Here is a 19852-nt window from a genome sequence, read left to right as displayed (position 1 = left end):
ATGCATGTAGAAATACTTTTGTATGGCTTAAAAGTGAATATGAACTCTGTGCAGTATTCGAGGTCTAAAACATTACAGAGCATATTTTCTGTTATTTGACCCTAGTTTTCTTTTTCTACAAATAAATGCAAACAGAAACAATACTTGTTTTTAAAATTTGGGAGAATTGTTTTTAGTTGTTCACAGAACTAAACAAAAAATGTGTTTTACCTAAACCCAGGCCTATAAATAGTATATTTAGAAAACGCTTAATTTTGTCTGCGGCTGTATTTATGTCTATTCAAAGTTGAAACAAAATAAATGAACCCCCACATGATTTTAGAAAGTTTAATTTTCTTTTTCTTAGCCCATCTTAAAAAATGTGAAATATGCCAACAGCATCTTAAGATGTTTAATACTGGTTTCACTGAATACCTTGACAGTGTACACACATCAAAGTATTTTAGTGTTCAGAGATATAACAGTAAACAAAATGTTTATTGGTCATTTTAAATAACTAAAGACCTTCAGCTTGCTGTGCTTGGTCATTGTTAAAGAATAGAAAAACCAAATGTTTTCCACTTTCATTCAAAACAAGTCTTAATATGCTTATAAGTATAATTTTCCCAAATAAAGTAAACACCTGATAATAGTAAACAGTTGAAAATATTTTTTATATTGATTTTACAATGTTTATTTAAACATGCACCTAACTAAGTCAATAGAGTTTAATGATGTTAAGGAATATGGGGTAGCAAAAAAAAAAGATTTATCAGCATACAGCCGTGTTTAAAGAAGGAAGATAAAGAAACATTGCAGGATAGCAGTTTTGAACAGAGCGCTGCTCCATGTTTTCTGCTGTGAGCTGTTGTATCATCCATCAACTGCAGTCTGGAGAAGATTCTCTGTGCATTGCATTCTTCTTCAAGCTGTCGAGGTATTCTTGTTGTGAAGCCGCCAGTACTGAGGCCAGAATGTCATCATCTTCCCAATCTGTTAAACCTTAAAAAATAAACCAAGTAATACTTATGTAAGGAAGCTTGTTTGTATAAAGAGATTGAACCTAAACCAAAAAAACACTTATGCTGTATGTTAGACTTTGAAAATAAGCTACTGAAGCATACTGATGTCCTACCAAAGGCAGTAGGTGACATATCATGCATAATAGTCCTGTACCCCAGGGACGGGTAGAGAGACACCATGGAAGGGTTTCCAGAAGACTGATTACTTGGACCTTGAGAGGAGAGCAGGCATGAGCCACCTGACTAGTCTGTTAATGTAAGGTGCGTTTTTCGAAATGGTGTGTAGACATACTGACCTGGGGCACATGGTGAAGGGGGTTTGGGAAGAGGCAGCGAGGCACCTGCTGGCGACGGGGGTTTGACAGGCAGTTCAGGGTGAGCTGGGCCTGGATGCTCTGGAGAGGGGGCTGAGCTCCGCTGATGTGGAGAACGACACCCACAATCCTCGAAGCCACTGGACGTGGCTGCTGTGGCAGAGCTGCAGGTGGCACTAGCCTTACGTGGCTTGAAAGGAAAAGAGTAAAAACAGCTTTTACATTTGTTGTGTGAAAAATCATTGTTTACATTTGCTTGGATTAAAACGATAAAAACAAAGTGGGTTGATTTGTAGAAAAACCAATTATATCTTTTAAGGGAAACCGTACATTTTTACGGATTACAACAGTAATGAAATCAATGCGATCTCGAAACTGTAAAAATCTAAATAAACTCACTGCCATATTAGATCTGTATAATTCAATAAAATTTTATTTATATAGCGCTTTTCAAAATGTGCATTGTGAATGCTTGGCTGAAAAGATGTGTTTAATCTAGATTTCAATTGGGCGAGTGTCTGATCCTCGAATAGTGTCGGGAAGGCTATTCCAGAGTTTAGGTGCTATTTATGAGAAGGCTCGACCCCCTTTGGTGGATTTAGGTGTTATCAAAAGTCCTGAGTTTTGCGATCTTAGAGAGCGTGTTGTGGTGTGATAGAAGCTCTGTTATGTAGGTAGGGGCTAAACCGTTTAAGCCTTTAGAAGAACTTTAAAGTCAATACGATACTTAATGGGTAGCCAGTGAAGGGTTGATAACATTGGGGTTATGTGATCATATTTTCTGGACCTGGTTAGAACTCTGGCAGCTGCATTCTGAACTAACTGTAGTTTGTATATTGATGATGCAGGACAACCACTTGTTCACTCTCATCTGGATAAACAAACAGAAGCAAAACTCTTAGCAATTGATAATATATTGAAATGTCTCTCCGAGTTAAACTACACAAGAGTAAAAAAACAAACACTATTTTGGGGCACTGATGCAGACTTTCCAGAGCATACAACAAACAGATTATACTTTTTTTGATGATTACTTTCTCTCAGGCACTTGTGGATTATAAAGTGACCCACTGATCGGGTGAGAGTAAGAGTACATATTCCCATTATTTGGTGAGGTTACGCTGGGTGAACTGCTGGCTTAAAGAGACGGTTCATCCAAAATTCTGTCAGCATTTACCCAATCTCATGTCATTCTGACTTTCTTTCTTATGCAAAACACAAATAAAAAAAAACACTGGTAACCAAACAACATTGGCCCACGTTGATTTTTAATGCATGGACACAAAACCACTGACATTTCTCTGTGTACCACAGAAGAAAGAGTCATATTGACATATATAGTACCTGTCTGGATTGCTTTTCTTGGTCCTGAAGCCACTGGAGGTAAGATTCTCGAGCTACCTGCTCCTCTATGGCTTCATTGGTTGCTTCCCAATCTGTTGCTCTCTTCTTGTCTTCCAGCATCTGCTGCTCAATCCAAGATTCTTCAGAAGTCTTAATTGCATTTTTCATGAGAGATTGGTCAGCGTACTACATAAGAGAAAGAATAACAGACTAGCCGTCTCCCATTTCTAAAAACAATGCCACCACAAAAGCAAAAAATTATCCTATGAGATTTGACACACATTTATGAACACCTACCCCTGGTTTGAAAGAGGGGAGGCCCAGCCCCACCCCAACACTGGCCTTGTGGGGATTTACCACAGAGTTATAATGCACATTTCTGTGGTAACTGACACGTATCGGCTCATCATTGTTCTCATGGATGCCATGGAACGTATTAATTGCCTCTGTACAACAAAAACGTGAGTTAACATTATTAAGTAAAACGTACACAATTTTCTTCGTCTTAAAGACGCACTATAAGATGCAGACATTTTGACAGACATAAATAAACGCTTACTGACCAACACCAGACTGGTAAACTTCCACTGGTCGGTTATACATTTCTGCCATTGCCTGCATCTCAATGTGGTTGCCGTGGCAATTATTTTTTCTTTTCCTGTTAATGTATGTGGTGAAGTCTTCAGTGACGTAACTGGAGAAGTAATCTGCATTTTTTGTCTGCAATTGAAGCATAAGTGTTAACATAATATAAACAATGAACCACATGCCAGTCAATATTTTGAGTTTTTGACTCACCAAATAATCCATACAGTTCTTCCGTACCACATCATGCATATCTTGGTCCCCATATACTTGATCAGCTTTAATATAAAAGAACTTGCATTAGGCTGATTTCAGACCTCCAACTAACTAGAAAAACTAATCTAATCACTACGGAAATGTCAATGGGTTTTAGTTCTTTAGGCATAATTTCCTGGCTGTCCTCAACTATGAGACAAGCAGGAGTATAAACAATAGCTTATGTTGACTCTGCATTCAAGTAAAAAAACTCTTGAACAGATAAAGGGAGATAAAAATATTACCAACTGCTCTGAAAAGACATGCTCCATCTTCCTTCATTTTTTTGATTTCAAAGCCTTTATTTTCCCTCAAGGTATTCTCGAACCATTCTTCTTGCTGTAGGTTGAAAAACAACCGGCTATGTTTTAAGATCTGGCAACGTGTTTGCAAGTTAAAAAAAATCTGTCATCAGTTGCTAACCCTCAAGTTGTCCCAACACTGTGTTCCAAATATCTTTCTTTATCTTTAGCAGAATAAGGAAATGAACACAGGTTTGGAACAACCTGAGGGTGAGTAAATGATGACGAATTTTCATTTTTGGGCGAACTGCTCCAGTGGTGCTAGAACTGTCAATATGTTATGGTACCTGCTCGACTGTGGTTGGATCTATAAGCTGAAGTCTGGCAGCGTTCTCATACTCATCCTCACTATTGTTTCCTCCAGCTCCCTCCTCAGGGTCTGAGACAGGACTACCTCCCCCTCCTCCTCCTACTCTTCCTCCTCCACCTGTCAGACCGCTGGAGCAAACCGTCTGTCGTCTCCGCTTGCTGAGTCCTGGTCCCGAGCAGCAGCTTCCAACACCACCCGTGCCGCATGGTAACTCAACGCGACTACCGACCATAACAGAGTTTGCGCTCCCCTCACACTGCACCGCAGCTGCTCCAGCGGCACCGGGCTGCGGGGAGGCCGGCTGCGGGCGAGCGCTCGACTCGATCCGCCGCTCTTCTCTGGACGACCACGGCGGCGGAGAGGCCCTGGCTCTCGACCCCGATCGCACTCCGAGAGTATGAGGATGCGAATGTGACTCAGAGCCGCTTCGTCTGTCCGGTTCTTCCGTATGATCGCCGCCACCGGCAGTCGAGGCCGGTTTCTTTTTCGGTAGGATTGTCATCGCGTGCCAGGTTGCGCTGATTTGACGTTATGAGTTACAGCGACAAAATAAATAAGCAGCTTTTAATCGTTTACGAGCAGCTTGTTTCCATACATTTATAATAATACCCGTTCTGGCATAGTATGAGGTGTCCGTTATTTCAAAACACGCGTTACAAAACGACGTTATTCCTTCAGTTTCGAAGGTTTTTTTTCGGAACAACAACGACCGCGAGTTTGACACAAACATCAACAAACCACAATGCGATTCATGTCATTTCCGGCAGTTGGTCTTCTTCGTGTGGGTATTTGGAGGGATATTACTCTCCACCGTCCCCTAATGCATCAGCGGCACAGTGGCGTACTGAATATAGCGAATATGAATATACATTTCACGTTTTTACATACTGCGTTTTGTATGCATTAAAATAAATAAAAAAAACTACCATATTCTCTAGGCAACGTTTCAACTGTTACAATGCTGTCATTTCATTACTTTGCAGTTTATATTCATGAATAACATGCATACACTGTAAAATTTAAATTGTTTTGCCGTAATTATGCAGCTAGTTGCCAGTAACTTACTGTAGATTTATATTTATCTTATTTATTGGCAGTTTGTTCAAAGATAAATGAACATTAAATATGAAAAAGTCTTTTAAAAAACGATAAAATAACAGCTGGGAACCAGAAATCCAGTGTTTTTTTCAAATTTTGGTTCTGTGGGTGATCTATATTGATCTTAAATCCCACAGTTCCCAGAATGCTTTGCCATAGGCTGTTATTTATAGTTTTTTTCTGTAAGGATAAATCACACTGTTAATGGAAGGTGAATTCAAGTAGGCTACAGAGTAGTAGACTCTGTTATTTTACCAAATGAAGTAGGTCACCTATAGATATTCAATTTATATAGAAAATGTACATACTGTGCACAATCATTTATTAATTGATTTGATACAAACAAGATTTATCAGGATTTTATTAAATAACTTTTCCCAGCATGCATTCAATTAGTACATTTGTCCAGTGTTTCAAGTTAAAACAAGTCAAAATTCATCAAGGTTATAAGTACATCTACTTGGAACCTGAATGTATCCACTTAGTTTAAATAAAAACAGTTTTCACAAAAAAGATCCTGTTTTAAGTGTTATTTAACCAAGCAAGCTCAGAGAGACAATAAGTAGATCAACTGATAAATGTATCTTTGTACAAATGTAAATGAATAGTGATATTTACAGTTTCAGTTGTGACAAGCACATTTTCTAAAATGTCTCTAAAATCAAAAGAGAATGTCAATATTTTCATTAGATCAGCATACGTTTCGAATGCTCTAACTTTGTGTTGTTACAGATAATCATTGTTTTTCTTGGTGATTTATCTTTTGGCCTTTTCTGAGGATTGCACAAAAGACACTTAAATACATATTTATTCTACAAAAACAGATATGGCACATGGTTGAAAGCACAGATTTCAAGGAATGTGTCTCAGTGTATTTGCACTCCTCCATCAGTTAAACTGCCATATTATGTATCTGTGGTCTGAACAGCAGAACACCATTTGGTCTGATCCTGAATATTAAATGTCCTTCTCTTATGTCTCTTAAGATGTTTTGCGTGGACACTTTAGACACAAACATTGAAATGGTAGAAGTAATGGTTTAGTGTTTCCTACCCCAACGGGACTCATTTTTAATTTACTTAATACTATAACTCATTTTGCGAGGCAGTGTTGATAATGAAAAAAAAAACAGGACAAATACGTTTCAGTCTTAAAGCTGATGCGAGAGTTTACCGTAAAAAAGAATCCATTGTTCCTGTACGTACTGTACATATCGTATATAGTGTTCAATACACAAAACTCCTGTATTGTTGTTGATGTTACAAAAACGACCACATCCTTTAGTAACTCCTGTCCATTTGAGGTTGCAAAATGAATGTGATTTAGCAGAAAAAATACTTTCCCTGAAAGTCTTAGCATGATGTTCATCTCACGTGCCTTGACCACCTATATATAAATATATAGATTTAGGTTGCATTAAATTTAAATAATCACAGTTGGTATCATTAAAATATTCTATGGAATTTGAACACAAAAACCATATTTTCCTCCAGGCCCATTATTAAGATTTTTCCACTTCGGTTTTTGTTTCTCCATTCTGCTTTTCATTGGTTTTCTGTGAGAGACGAGATGAAACGGCAGCAGCCTGAGCCACGACTCTGAAGCTACGCTTGCGCTTCTGCACGTTCTGCTCCGGCTGGAAGAGGATCACGTATACTTTGGGGATGTACAGCATGCCCAGGGACACGGTGGCACTCAGGCTCATAGACACGGTCAGCGTGGTGGTCTGAATGAACATCTGGTTCGGGACAGAATAAGATTAAGAGAGTATATTTTGCTCTCATCCACAACAGAGGTCACACATGCTATCAGAGTTTTAATGCCGAGATATCACTCCACTTTACACATATACTTTTGATTGTGAAAGGGCTCAGGAGATCACTTTATTCCTTGGAGCTCAGTTTTATGACTATAACTGCATGTAAAAACAAAGCGCTGCGCTGTCAGATGGACCATATGGAAGTGATTAAAATCATTTATATACTGTCCTATGTAAGAGCTGCAGATACTTTCAATACATTAATGAGAATTCATAAAGGTTTTCTGCTAAATTAAAAACAAATGAGGTGATTCCACAGCCAGAATAAACCCTGACAGGCAGTGCAGCATAATGTTTATCATCATGTTAGTCATTCATGTATGACATCTGAGGGCCATGCACAACACAGTTCTGTTATGAAATATAAATCCCTTAATAGCCCATTTAATGGGATTACACAAAGCTAATGCTGGTCACAAAATGAAGACTGCTTGAGGTCTGGTGGAATACGCAACTAAAATGCCTTTTCGAAATTGTTATATACCAAGCCCAAAAAACAGCCTGCGGCGACAATCTTAATACATCTTAATCTTAATAAGATGTTGAAATAACACATAGTAATTTCTATTTAATTTTTTTGCCTGGGGAATTAGTAGGCTTATCAAAATGTTTCTAACTCAGTATGACGAAACACACATGAATTTCAGACATAAGCACACCTTGCATGTGCTTAAGTACTATATATCTGGTCTTATTCCATCTTTATTTTCATTTAGAAGAGCTGAAAAGACACGAAGAGCACCTGAGGGCCAAAAGCTTTGCGGTTGACCGGCTACTAAAAGACCGCTCTAGTCAGAGTATACTTTCTTTTTTTAAATCCCTCTGCTTTGTAAGAAAAATCATCCCTACAGATGAAAAGAAAAGTGCGTTTGCACTGTAAGGTTTAACGCAAATAAAATAGTTGTATAATTCGACAATTCGATCAACTATTTATGATTCAAGCAATTATGTTAAACTGTCTGTAGCAAAGGTTGCTGTCAGGATTGTTTTGTGTTTATGTTTGTTCTCTTTCCTTTTCAGTTCATTATTCCATGTGTTTGTTCCCTTGGTTGCTGATTTTTGTCACTTACGCCTTGTTTATTTCCTTCTTTTTTAGTGTCTATTTATACTAGTGTTTCTGTTCAGCCCTTTGGGGTTTCTTTGCTTTGTAAGAGTGTTTTGTTGCTCTTGGTTATTTAGTATATTAAGAGACTTAATTATTGCTCTTTCAGTCAAGCATGTTGTGTTGAATTACACACGATGTGGTGTGAATATCTATTGTATCTTGACTGACTTTGTGAAAGCAAGAGATATTGCATCTCAGAACAAAGAACTGTTTAAAGTGATAGTTCACCCAAAAATGTAATTCTGTCATCCTGTAATTTCATACCTGTACAAATTACTTTGCTTTGATGAATACAAAGATAGATATATATATATATATTAGTCAATAATGTCCCAGAACAGTTTGTTTTACATTTTAATAGGGAACATAGGGAAAATGGGTACTCTTAGAAAAGTTCAAATAAAAAAATATATTTTTTTTGCAGCTCGGCCATTCTATTTCAATACGCTACCCATTGCCAAAATCCACCTTTTTGTCTTATCAACGATTTACCTTTTCCGTGGATTGTGATGTGCCAAAAAATATAGGAACGAAGGCCAACCAGATGATACAGGTGGTGTACATGGTAAAGCCGATGGGTTTGGCCTCATTGAAGGTCTCAGGAACCCCTCTGCTCTTGATGGCATACACTGTACATGTAACCATCAGTGCCATACTGTAGCTCAGACAGCCAATCAGAGAGAGATCTGACATGTCACATTTCAGGATACCGCGTGCATACTCAGGGTTGGGGGGCCGCAGCTCATCGAAGTCAATGAGCGTGTGAGGGGGAACAACTCCAAACCAGATGAAAACTCCCAGGAGCTGTGAAGAGAGATGGTGGGGAAAACATTTATGTAATTTAAACGCAATAGTCCATGTGAAGTAATATGACATTAGACGACAATTAATAGCTCAAGTAATATTAAAAACAAACTGGAATTTTGCAAAGAAGACCACGTTATGATATAGACACTTTAAAGAGAAGAGCTTTCAGTAGAATCACTGTGGTACTCTCAAATCTTGCATCCTGTATAAATTATTCAACAAAAAAATATCCTTGTGCAGACATGTGTTCTGGAGATACAGTGGACTAAGAGGTTTCACACAGTAATAGCAGTTACTACAAACCACACTATACACACGCTGTAAATTAATATTTACAAAATTACAATTTATGATTCTAGAAACATTTATAATATCCATTTAAGGAAAAATGTGTGCCCCAGAACTGCTGGGGGTTGTGGCGAAGGGGGCATCATAATGGAATTATGCTTAGGGCACCAAAATGGCTAGCAGCGGCACTGTATTTTGAATTGCCACCAACACACCTGTACTGAGATCAAAATGAAGGTGATGATCAGCTGTGATGTTGGACTGATAAACTTCGGCGGTGTGACCGATTTCTTCCCCTGCTCGAAGATTCTGTAGATTCGATTCGTTTTGGTGAGCATGGCTGCATAGCTAATGCACATGCCGAGCCCCAAAAACAATCTGCGGAACGCACACACCACAGTACCCGGCTGGGCGATCATGAGGAAGGTAATGAGGTAGATGAGAAAAATGCCTGTCAGGAGAACGTAGCTGAGTTCTCTGCCTGACGCTCGGACTATGGGGGTGTCGTTGAAGCGTATAAAGGTGATGATAACTCCGGATGTCGCGAGGATGCCCAACATGGCCAGGAACACAGGGATGATGGCCCACAGAGAGCTCCACTCCAGCTTGATGATGGGCGTGGGTCTGCAGCCAGTGCGGTTTGGGGTGGGCCTCATGTTGAAGGGGCAGGTGTCACAGCTTAACTCATCCAGGAGGTACTGATAGCCGTCACATAATTCACAGTGCCAACAGCACGGAACGCCCTTTACCATGCGTTTCCTCTCTCCAGACTCGCAGGGAAAACTGCACACTGACTGAGGAACTTGTTTCTCTCCACCGGACCACTGCAAGTCCTCAGCCTTATAGAAAGAGATGAATGCTTTAAGAAGAAGCATTTCGGAATGTCCACATACAAGGTTTTTACATACAGTATTTGCTTACATTGAGTCGTAGGTAATTGGTCCACTGGCCGATGATTTTATACCCCGAGTTGGTGCTGTTGGAAAGCTGGAATTGGAAGATATCGTATCGTCCTGGGGCATCACCGTTTTCATTAAACATCACACCTGTACCGGCACTGCCTTTAGAGAAAACAAAGATAAGACACTTAACATCTCTGCCCATAATGCAAATCTTAATGGCATTTCCTTTACTCACCTTGTCTTGTTATTTCAAACCTATATGATCATTATTTTGTGTACAGCACACAAAAGGAGATATTGTTGGTAACCGAACAATGGCGATACCCATTGACTTGCATCGGTTTTGTGTCCATACAATAGAAGTGAATGAATACCGTCATTGTTCGGTTACCAACTTTCATCAAAATATCTTCTTGTTCAGCAGAAGAAATAAAGCCATAAAGGTTTGAAATAACAAGATGGTGATTAAATGATGATAGAATTTTCATTTTTGGCAGAAGCTTTTAAACAGCACCATTTATTAAGAACAGATTCAACTGCATTGACAAAAGCATTACTGTCTAACAGTACACGCTCCTGGAGTTGATTCGTAAGCTTCTGTATTGTTAGTTTTAGCCATATTTTTCTAAGAAACATCAGAAGCTTAAGCCCAAAGAGAATCTTAAAAATTTTGAAGGTGACTCTTTATGATTGAAAAAAATCTATTAATTGTAATTCTTAGAGGATGACAGGTGTTCAAACAAAAGGAAATGTGCATCTTAAGTCCTTTCAGTAAACCAAAGAAAGTAAGACCAGAACGCGTTTTCGTTCACAAGGGGTAAGCTCTCCACATTGCTTGTTTTTGCCCCAAGCCCCTCCGGTACTAAACCAGAAAGGATTTCCAGCCAGGAGCGTATAGCACATACACTGTGCATAAACTGAATAGTTGTGCATTTCCTAAAAATCCTGGGAGATTTCTAAGACTACAGTGACTAAAAGAAAAAGAGATTTTTTACTCAGAGACAGAACTGAAAAGGAAAATGCGCCTTGTGTTTAGAGAGAAGCTGCCCCAGGGAAAAAATAAGTCATGGAGAGAGAAGGAGGTGCCGGCGAGGTTGCGCACTGCTGCATTGTGCATTAGTGGATCTCTTCAGGCTTGCTTTGAGTGCTGACCTCCTCTCGCTGTACTTACCCATGAGACTCTTCAGTCCTTCAGGAAACACCGGCTTTTGTGTTGGACATTCTGTTCTCACAGAAACTATCAATACCTATTTTCACCTGTCTGTCTTGCCGTGATGGTAATTCTTAGATTCAAGAAGTGTTCAGCTTGACTGAAGCCAGTCTCATGCAAAAAGACAAATCACAAATTGAAACTCTTTTAATGTCTCAGACAGTTGTTTCTCTTTGGTACTATTGAAATTAAAAAAGTCAACAACAATCAAACATAAATTTAACAACATCAATTAACATCTAAAAACGTATTTCTCATCAAAATTCTGAATATATAAGAAATTCTATCCACACAGTCATTTTAGACCTCTCCAGAGATTTAATGCTGTCCATTTAAAAAACGTGTTAAAAATCCTTTATGTTAAAGGATAATACAAACCCTACCTCAAAACACATTTCCTTGAAAAAAAAGATTTAATCTCCAGGTCACCCAATCTTGTATAAACCCATTCCATTAAATTTGCCCGTGGTCTCTCTCTTTTCTTCTCAATGTTTGTTATTTTACTAAAAGCTGTGTCCTTGATCAGGCGAAAACATGATGACCTTACCATTAAAACTGACAGCACGGATGTAACTCAGCAGCATTCTCCCATCCACAGGATCCATTTTGTCACAGACGCCCATGGCACCCGGGCAGAGGTCCATGTGCATACTATGGAGCGCGTGGGCCATGGCATAAACGGCGTCAATTACAAACTGCACCTTGCCTTCCTGCTCGTATGGTGAATCTCTGCTGATTCGTTCCTCTCCTAATAAGAAATAAACATTAAAGGACATTTCAGGGCTTTATACAACTTTAGCCCATATATGACATTTATGTTTGTCAAGTTGCCAAAACTTAGTTTTTTTTCTCACCTGTGCATTTCCTCAGCCCGTTCTCTGCTCTGAATCCCAGACGTGTCAGTTTGCATTTGAAATCATCCTCCCAGAACTCAGCGAACCAGATGTTTCTGCGGTTGTTTTCCAAAGATCTTGTGGTGAAGTAGTGGTCAAACCCTGAGAAACAGGTATGAATATTTTTATCAAATACAACAAGGCTATCTATGTCTTGAGAAAGAGAGTACAAAAACAAAGAAAAAGGCTAAATCTTAGCACATATTTGGGTTTTTGGCCTATAACTTGTTCATGGATGGTTCTTTAGAACATCAAGATTTTAAGCAAAAAATATATAGGTAGGCCTATCTATAAGATGCCCATTATAATACATTTATCACAGAAACCTTCATGATTTATTTAGGTTTTTCCAATGTGAGTTATATTAATTATAAAACCACCATTTGCTGGAATCCTTCACTGGTCTGCTCTACCAAAATATGTTATTCTTACCATCAATTGATGCCCGCTTAGGAAGGATGGTGACCGCACCCTCAGCAACATCCTCCTGGTTGAGGATGGGTGAGTTCTTTGCTCCCCAGCTATCAGAGCCCACAAACAAGAAGTGACCTGTCAGATTGGCTTTCTTTGCTGCTTCCAATACACGCCTAATAAATGAACATAGAAACAGGAAGTCATATTGATTACAGATATGGTTTGTTGATTACTAAAACATAAAATTTAAGCACTTGACACCTGATTTGAAAATGAAATATTTTAGTTAGTATGTTTCGCCAGGTTAGTCTGGGATTAGATTACAAAATGTGTATTTATTCACAACAGCTCTTTCTAGGAATCATAAAGCTACATGTAGGACAGTTACTTCAACCAGTGACCAAAGCTTTATTTTCTGCTTAAGATAAATCATTTAATATACTTACTTAATGTCATCTTCATTTGCGAAGATAATAACCCCTCTGGCATTAGATGTCTCCATTAGCCTCTTGATGATTTTGTCAAACTCTCCTGTTCTGGGCTCTCTAGGGATTTTAATGGACTGTGCAATGCAAAGACCTCCCGAATAAAACAGTGATTGCTTATTATTTAAATAACCACACAAATGTAGAGACACACATACTGTATACCACACAAACTTGCTGGATCTGTACCATGTAAATTATTGCGTATTGGTGTCAGTAAAAAATCAGGAAATGGTAAATTTGGGGGAATTTTTTATTTATTCTACACCTAAAGCATATTCACATATTTGTACACGCTAAGAAAATAGTGCTATATAGTGGTCTCCCTATCATTATGAGCAAAGAACCACTTTTAGTGCTAAATAGCACCATTTATTTAGAGTGTAGATCCATTGTGGATTTACTAAATAATTGAAGACTAAATAATACATTTAGGTCATGCAATGAAATACATTTATTTAGTGTGAAATGCAACAGAATCCAAGCCATTACACAATATTATTTTGAATGAATATGGATTTTTTCTTCTCTACCTGCTTCTCTGGATATCTGGATGAAAGCATCTACACCGCTTTCTCCATAGTTCCCCTCTGATGCCAACGTGGAAACATAGTTCCACCCCAAAGCCTTCACAATGTCCATCATCGCCTGGGCCTGAAAAGAGTCGGGCGGCACTACTCGAGAGAAAAAATCATAGCGATTGTTGTCACTAAGCTCAGGTGCTGTGGAAGCATAACTGATCTGAGGTATCTGCAAAACAGAGAGTACAAAATACATCAGCGATCCATAACTTACTTCAAACTAACAAAATTGTTTTTTAACATTTATTCACCATGTCATTTCAAACCTTTATAAGTTTCTTTCTTCTGCAGAAGACAAATATTTAGAAGAACGTTGGTAATCAAACACTGGCTCTTATTGACATGGGGGTCAATAAATCATGACAGAATTTTCATTTTGGGCTGAACTGTCTCTTTACAGGAGCTTTCCCACAGGCAGTTTAATTTAAAAAGGGAGAGATTAAAATTGAAAATTTGTCGCATAATTGATTTATTTTCAGTGTCATTCCAATTTACTGCACAACATAGCATGATGTCTTCTTGTTAAACTATATTTAAATACACACAAATACATTTGATCAGAATTATTAGTTTGGGGAAAACAATTTATCTTTAGAGGATATCATATTCTCTTTGCAAATAAATTTTTTTATTATATTGCAGAAGTCATTATGTGTCTTATTACCCATTTGCTAAAACATACCAAGCCTCCAGCTAACATATCGCTATACTATCATATTTTCTGTATCGCATAAAATCCATGGGAAATGCAGATGGTATGCACTACCACTGTAAAGGGATTTGTTTGAGGAAAAAAAGGATGAGAAGATTAATTTACTGTTGTGCTAGTTTCTTAATGACCCAGCTGATGTCACTGGGCTAGGCTTTACACCAACTAATGTCTGCCCGGCCCGTGTGGCTTAATGGAAGGTTCTTTAAAGAAGAGAACCCGAGCACATGGAGGAAAAGGTGGATACCGAAGGGAGAAAGAGAAAAGAGGCAGAGGACCATTTGACAGATTATCTGAAAGGATTATAGGGTTTTACTCAAATTATGTTAAGCACAGAGGCAGAGACAGAGATCAAGAGACAAGGTTGTTGCCATTTCTCAGCGATAAGCCATACAACATATATATATATATATATAGGCTATATGTTACAGTGTGACTGTTTAATGACTTGAGGAACAACATTTATATTTAGCAGAATTCACAAAATCACAAAATTGACACTCTATGCAATGGAAAAAACTTAAGATGCTACTGAAACAGTTTTGTCACAGTTTCTGATTTGTTGCTATGCACCGTAAGCATTACAGCTTCAAGCCCTTTCAAACACGAGTCATGTCAATATTGGCTGCGTTTCCTAGAAGAGTTTCGAGAATTTCAAACACATGTTCCCTGAGCATCTGTGCGGATCTCTCATTGATTCATTGATGATTTTCTAAAAGACAATAATGAGCTTTCATTTGATGAAATCTCATCACTCTTCAGAGTTTCTTATAAAGGATCAAATAAATGTATCTCTCAGACATTTCATGCATACTAAAAAAACATATGTTCATATTGTATGATATGTTATCATTTTAAAAATACAGCTACAGAAAAGGTTAAGAGACCATTTCAGAGAAAATAGACTATTGTGTATTGTGTTTCATGCAGTGAACAAACAATATTTTACCTTATTTCGAATATAATATTATTTCTATTTGTATTTATTTGCAGAAAATAAAAAAATGGAGAAACAAGTTTATATTCACATTTAAGCAACACCACAGTAATAAACATGTTTTTACTTCAATTTTTTTTAATATATTAACCTGGATTTTTATCACAGTTTTCATGTGTCATGTGGTTTGATTTTGTTGAAATTCAACAAACACTGACTGTAATGACCACAATACATTAAGAAATGCTTTTTTTAAATGAAAATGTGGAATGGTCTCTTAATTTGTCCACGGCTGTATATGCTTCCGTGTCATCAACTTATCATAAAAATAAGAGTACAGCAGAAAGCCATCTTCTGTTGTCTTTAAAGTATGCTTCTTGTACTGTAAGTGCCATGATGTATAGAATGTGGGGTGAAACAATCAGACCACAAGACTTAACAGCATTTAAGAGTTAAGAGTTTGCCATCCATTCCTTTAGATCTAAGTGTTAAAGGTCCACATTCATCCAGCTAAAGCCACCAAACAGAAGCTGTCTGTAGCTGATAACAGGGGGACTGGCATTTCTCTGGCCTCATGCTTGATTCTCCATCAGGAGTCTGATCTGGAGAGAGGGCTTTAATGGAGAGACGATCCTCTGTAATGCTGTAGTTAATATCTGCCTTCGTAAGAAAACTGAAAACCTGATCCTGAGTGGAACTTTGATAATTTTTAAATTCTCAATGGCCACACAGGAACATATAAAAAGTTAGATCCAGCGCAGTGGAATGGAAAAAATATGGGTCTTGAGATGCGTTTTTAAAGAAAGTTGACTGAGAAACACAGAGTGGAGTCCATCCTAACAGTAAAATCATAACATCAATTGTGTTATTATAACAATTTCAAAAATATCATAGATATAAAACGTGACTTGTTTAATTACCTTTTATTATTAGGGACGTATAATTGTGTTTGTCTGTCTGTATGCATCACTGAAACGCATTAGGTCACTCTAGCCTTAGTACAGTCCTTATCAGTGGAAAACAAGGTTTCGAAAATACAAAGGATAAATCCTTTTAATGTTCTCGAGAGCGGCACACTAAAAATAATGAACAACCACAGCAAAACACTATTATGATTAGGGAAAAAACACAAATTCCATGTATAATGTTCTGATAGAACTCTAATAGTGCTCTGACAAAGTCACATTTATTTTGTTAATTGTTTATCTTTTCTCTGAAACTGTGATGACTCAAATGATTGTTTATAACTGGGTGATGTTATCAGCCTGCACGCACATAATAAAAACGCACACAGCCTGCAGCGGTGACCATAGCCTGGAAAGATGAATGATTCGAAAAATAAATAAATAAAACGTATGAAAACGTGGCAGAAGGGAGAACCAAATTGTGGCTCAGGTTTATGATTTGCAGATTGAATGATGATTTGAAAATGAGAAAGGATTTTCGCAGCACCACATCCGTAGTTTGGAAAGTTCAATCAATGGCACGCTCATTTAAAACAGTTCTCCAATGCAATCTGAGACGTTTTCTCTGAGAACAAAATAAAGAATAAAAACCTCTTGTTTGAGAAGCTCCTGCTATGAGGCCGGTGAGCTGTAACACAATCCAAACCTTTTAACGGAATTAGTTATACATTCTGAAGCACTGACCCTCTCAGCAGAACTGCAAAATCCAATTTTGCAGAGGCACTGAGCAACTAAATAAGAACTTTTCACACACTGAAGAAATCCAGTGGATGCCACAAGCATACAACATAAACACAGGCGTATTTTGAGTCTAAACCTGAGGAAACAAAACAAAATTCTGAGTTGTTGCCAAACTAAACAAAAACGTACACACATTAGAATAGCCTCTTACCGAAAACAGTCGAAGAACATTGGCCACCATGATGGACACTGAGCTGGCCGAAGCCCCGATGACACCAACCACACGCTCTGGTTTTGGGATGATGGGTGGCTCTCCATTGGAACATCGAACATCAGAGTTGTCTTTCTGGATGAGGGCCTGAACGAAGGTGAGGGACTGTTCTAGCGCATAAGTATCCCTGGAGCACGTGTCCAGTATCCTGGCACCTAGGGTAATATTAGGCAGCAGGTCTGGGTCACTGTTGATCTGGTCCAGTGCATACAACATGGCCTCCATACGATGGATCCCCTTCTCCTTTTTAATTTCCCCACAAGGAACACCAGCAGGACCCCGGGAATGTACTGGAAAAAGCCCCCCGAGAGTGATATCACCCTCGATCTTTATGGAATGCGGTTGAGCTCCTGCAGACGATTGTGCCCAGGATTGGGGCGTCAATCCTATCATCACCATCCAAAGAACCAGGGATCCCAAGTGTTGTCTGCCGATATCGCTGTGATGGCATAGCATTGATGTCATGGTGGCTGCCATGCAAGCAGCTGGTCCTTCTGCTACAGCACAAAGCTTTTTTCTCTACCTGCGTCTCCTGTAGGAGAAATGACACTTTGAAATGTTTCTGGGTGCAAGCAGTGTATGTGAAATCCATTAAGGATGCTTAGATGAAACTGAGAAGTTTAAATGGATGAAACACTTACCTAGACTGCAAAAGAATAAAACCAAGGAAGTGCCAATTGAATTGAAAATTGATACAAAGATCTGAGCAAGTTTATTTTAATTATTTCAGGCTCCAAAGGCGAACAACGTACCCCCTTACATAGGACTGTGTGTGTAAAAAGGTTCAATGATGGCATGAGATCATCAGTAAGACCAAGGTAATGTGATATACCATTTAATTACTGTACTAACACTGTAAGGTATCTTCAAAGAATACCATGATACTACCGGTACATTTAATAATCTTATTACCGTGATTGTTGTATGGTTAATGCTTGTTGTAAACGTGTTACGGAAGCTAAAATGTTAAGGGATGGTTCACCCAAAAATAAACATTCTGTCATCATTTACTCACCTTCGTTCCAAACCTGTGTTCTGATGAACACAGAGAAAGATATTTAGAAGAATGTTCGTAAGCAAACAGTTCTAGGTCACCATTGACTACCAGGAGGGAAAATTACTTTATATTTTTGTTCTGCTGAACACCAAGAAGACTGTAAGAATGTACAGCAAACAGTTCTGGAGCACTTTTGACTATTGTAATTTCCCCTACTATGCTAGTCAATGTGGTCCAAGAACCGTTTGGTCACAATAATTTATCCAAATATATTTGTCTGTTTTCAACCAATAAATAAATTCATACAGGGCTGGAGTAATTCATGACAGAATTTAATCTTTAAATACAGTGTAGACTATATAGTCTTAGTGGTTTTACACTTAACGTTTTTACACTATAAACTATTTTAATTCAACTTTTTTATTCTTTAACGTTACATTTCAACGCAAAGTATTTATTTTTAGAAAATGAACTCAGTTGCCTCTTTGTGCACTCAACAGACCGCTGGGAATGGAGGAGGGCATGTAAAGGCATGCGTATTAATATTGTATGTAAATTAACTCATAAATATTCAACAACAGGTGAACGGAAAAATGCTATAATTGGAATGAACACTCAAATTCCCGCGGGAAGACACGCGCCTGTTTGATTACGTTTTTAATCTCGTGCGCAAAACTCTCGCCTTAATACTGTATTTTTATAACAGCATTACATCTGCAAAGAGTCTACGAGTCATTCAAAAATCTTCTAATTACGCTTTACATTTACGTAGTTGGCATACAAATAAATGATGCTAAAAGGTATGAAAGTAATATCTCACCGATTGATGCTGTTGCTGGTGTGCGCCCATCTGGAGCTGAAGTTCGATGATCTTAAAACACAGCAGTAAATTGTCCCGACATCAGAGTCTCCAGCTCTCATCTTAAAATGTGTCCACAGTCTTCTTACACACAATCTGAAGATTTAGTTCGTTCATACGAGATTTGTTATGCAGAAGGCATTGACAATTGCGGATTTCGAGGCTTTGGGAAATTATAAAACGATGTAGAAAAATAGGGGAAGTGGGAAAGCATAAACATTCCACAACTGTGATTCTTCAAACCACTGTCAAATCCTTTAAAAGCCCTGTCTCTCTCTCTCTCTCTCTCTCTCTCTCTCTCTCTCTCTCTCTCTCTCTCTCTCTCTCTCACCGTCTATCCGTCGGTCTGTCTCTTCCTCTTCTTGTAGTGCTAATGGCACAGATTGGGATTACCACACACAGTACATCCATTTGAAAAGTCTGAGAAGGTGGACCGATATATATATATATATATTTTATGTGAGCACTGCTGAATTCACTGCAGCCTTTATGAAACAGTATAACGCAAAATCTAGTTTCTTTGAAACACTTTCATTGGTCAATTTAATTATGCTTCATTTAAGAAATGTGTTTTTCAGAAACAAAAAGGAAATATGCTAGATGATCTGATAAATGATATCCTTATGAAGTAGTTCAGATTGCCTACCATATATATTTTTCTGCAGAGAGAGATTAAAGTAGTTCCATGGATATCTTGTGCTTCATGTTATGAATGAATTA

The 19852-nt window shown here is 38.2% G+C and overlaps 2 protein-coding genes across 3 annotated transcripts; both read right to left on the bottom strand.

Moving 5' to 3' along the window:
* Positions 1–302: 302 nt before the first annotated feature.
* Positions 303–4930, bottom strand: otud5b (OTU deubiquitinase 5b). 2 transcript variants are annotated; one of them, XM_079482997.1, is made up of 9 exons: positions 4089–4930; positions 3745–3838; positions 3458–3522; positions 3223–3379; positions 2957–3105; positions 2660–2845; positions 1298–1505; positions 1115–1213; positions 303–981 (listed from the first exon to the last, which is right to left on the bottom strand). In XM_079482997.1, exons 1-9 carry the CDS (start codon positions 4611–4613, stop codon positions 860–862), a joined length of 1605 nt encoding a protein of 534 aa, XP_079339123.1. In that variant the 5' UTR covers positions 4614–4930; the 3' UTR covers positions 303–859. The 2 variants fall into 2 exon arrangements, with proteins under 2 accessions (XP_079339123.1, XP_079339124.1); XM_079482998.1 differs by lacking the exon at positions 1115–1213 and having other exon boundaries at positions 315–981.
* Positions 4931–5559: 629 nt separating this feature from the next.
* grm6b (glutamate receptor, metabotropic 6b) lies at positions 5560–17669 on the bottom strand (the record flags this gene model as incomplete). The annotated part of the gene is made up of 10 exons (XM_079483805.1): positions 5560–6947; positions 8626–8937; positions 9444–10067; positions 10150–10289; positions 11888–12088; positions 12195–12335; positions 12666–12820; positions 13094–13226; positions 13666–13882; positions 17217–17669. 10 exons carry the CDS (start codon positions 17667–17669, stop codon positions 6711–6713), a joined length of 2613 nt encoding a protein of 870 aa, XP_079339931.1. The 3' UTR covers positions 5560–6710.
* Positions 17670–19852: the final 2183 nt, after the last annotated feature.

Source organism: Barbatula barbatula, assembly GCF_947034865.1.
Source record: "Barbatula barbatula genome assembly, chromosome: 20".
NCBI lineage: Eukaryota > Metazoa > Chordata > Actinopteri > Cypriniformes > Nemacheilidae > Barbatula > Barbatula barbatula.
This window is presented reverse-complemented; position numbering and strand designations above follow the sequence as displayed.

Coding starts and splice junctions, on each gene's coding strand:
- otud5b (XM_079482997.1), bottom strand. CDS start 4,613: ATGACAATCCTACCGAAAAAGAAACCGGCCTCGACTGCCGGTGGCGGC. Junction 3,523..3,744: donor ATGTCTTTTCAGAGCAGTTG/GTAATATTTTTA, acceptor TTTATATTAAAG/CTGATCAAGTATATGGGGAC. Junction 982..1,114: donor TATGTCACCTACTGCCTTTG/GTAGGACATCAG, acceptor TTATTTTTTAAG/GTTTAACAGATTGGGAAGAT.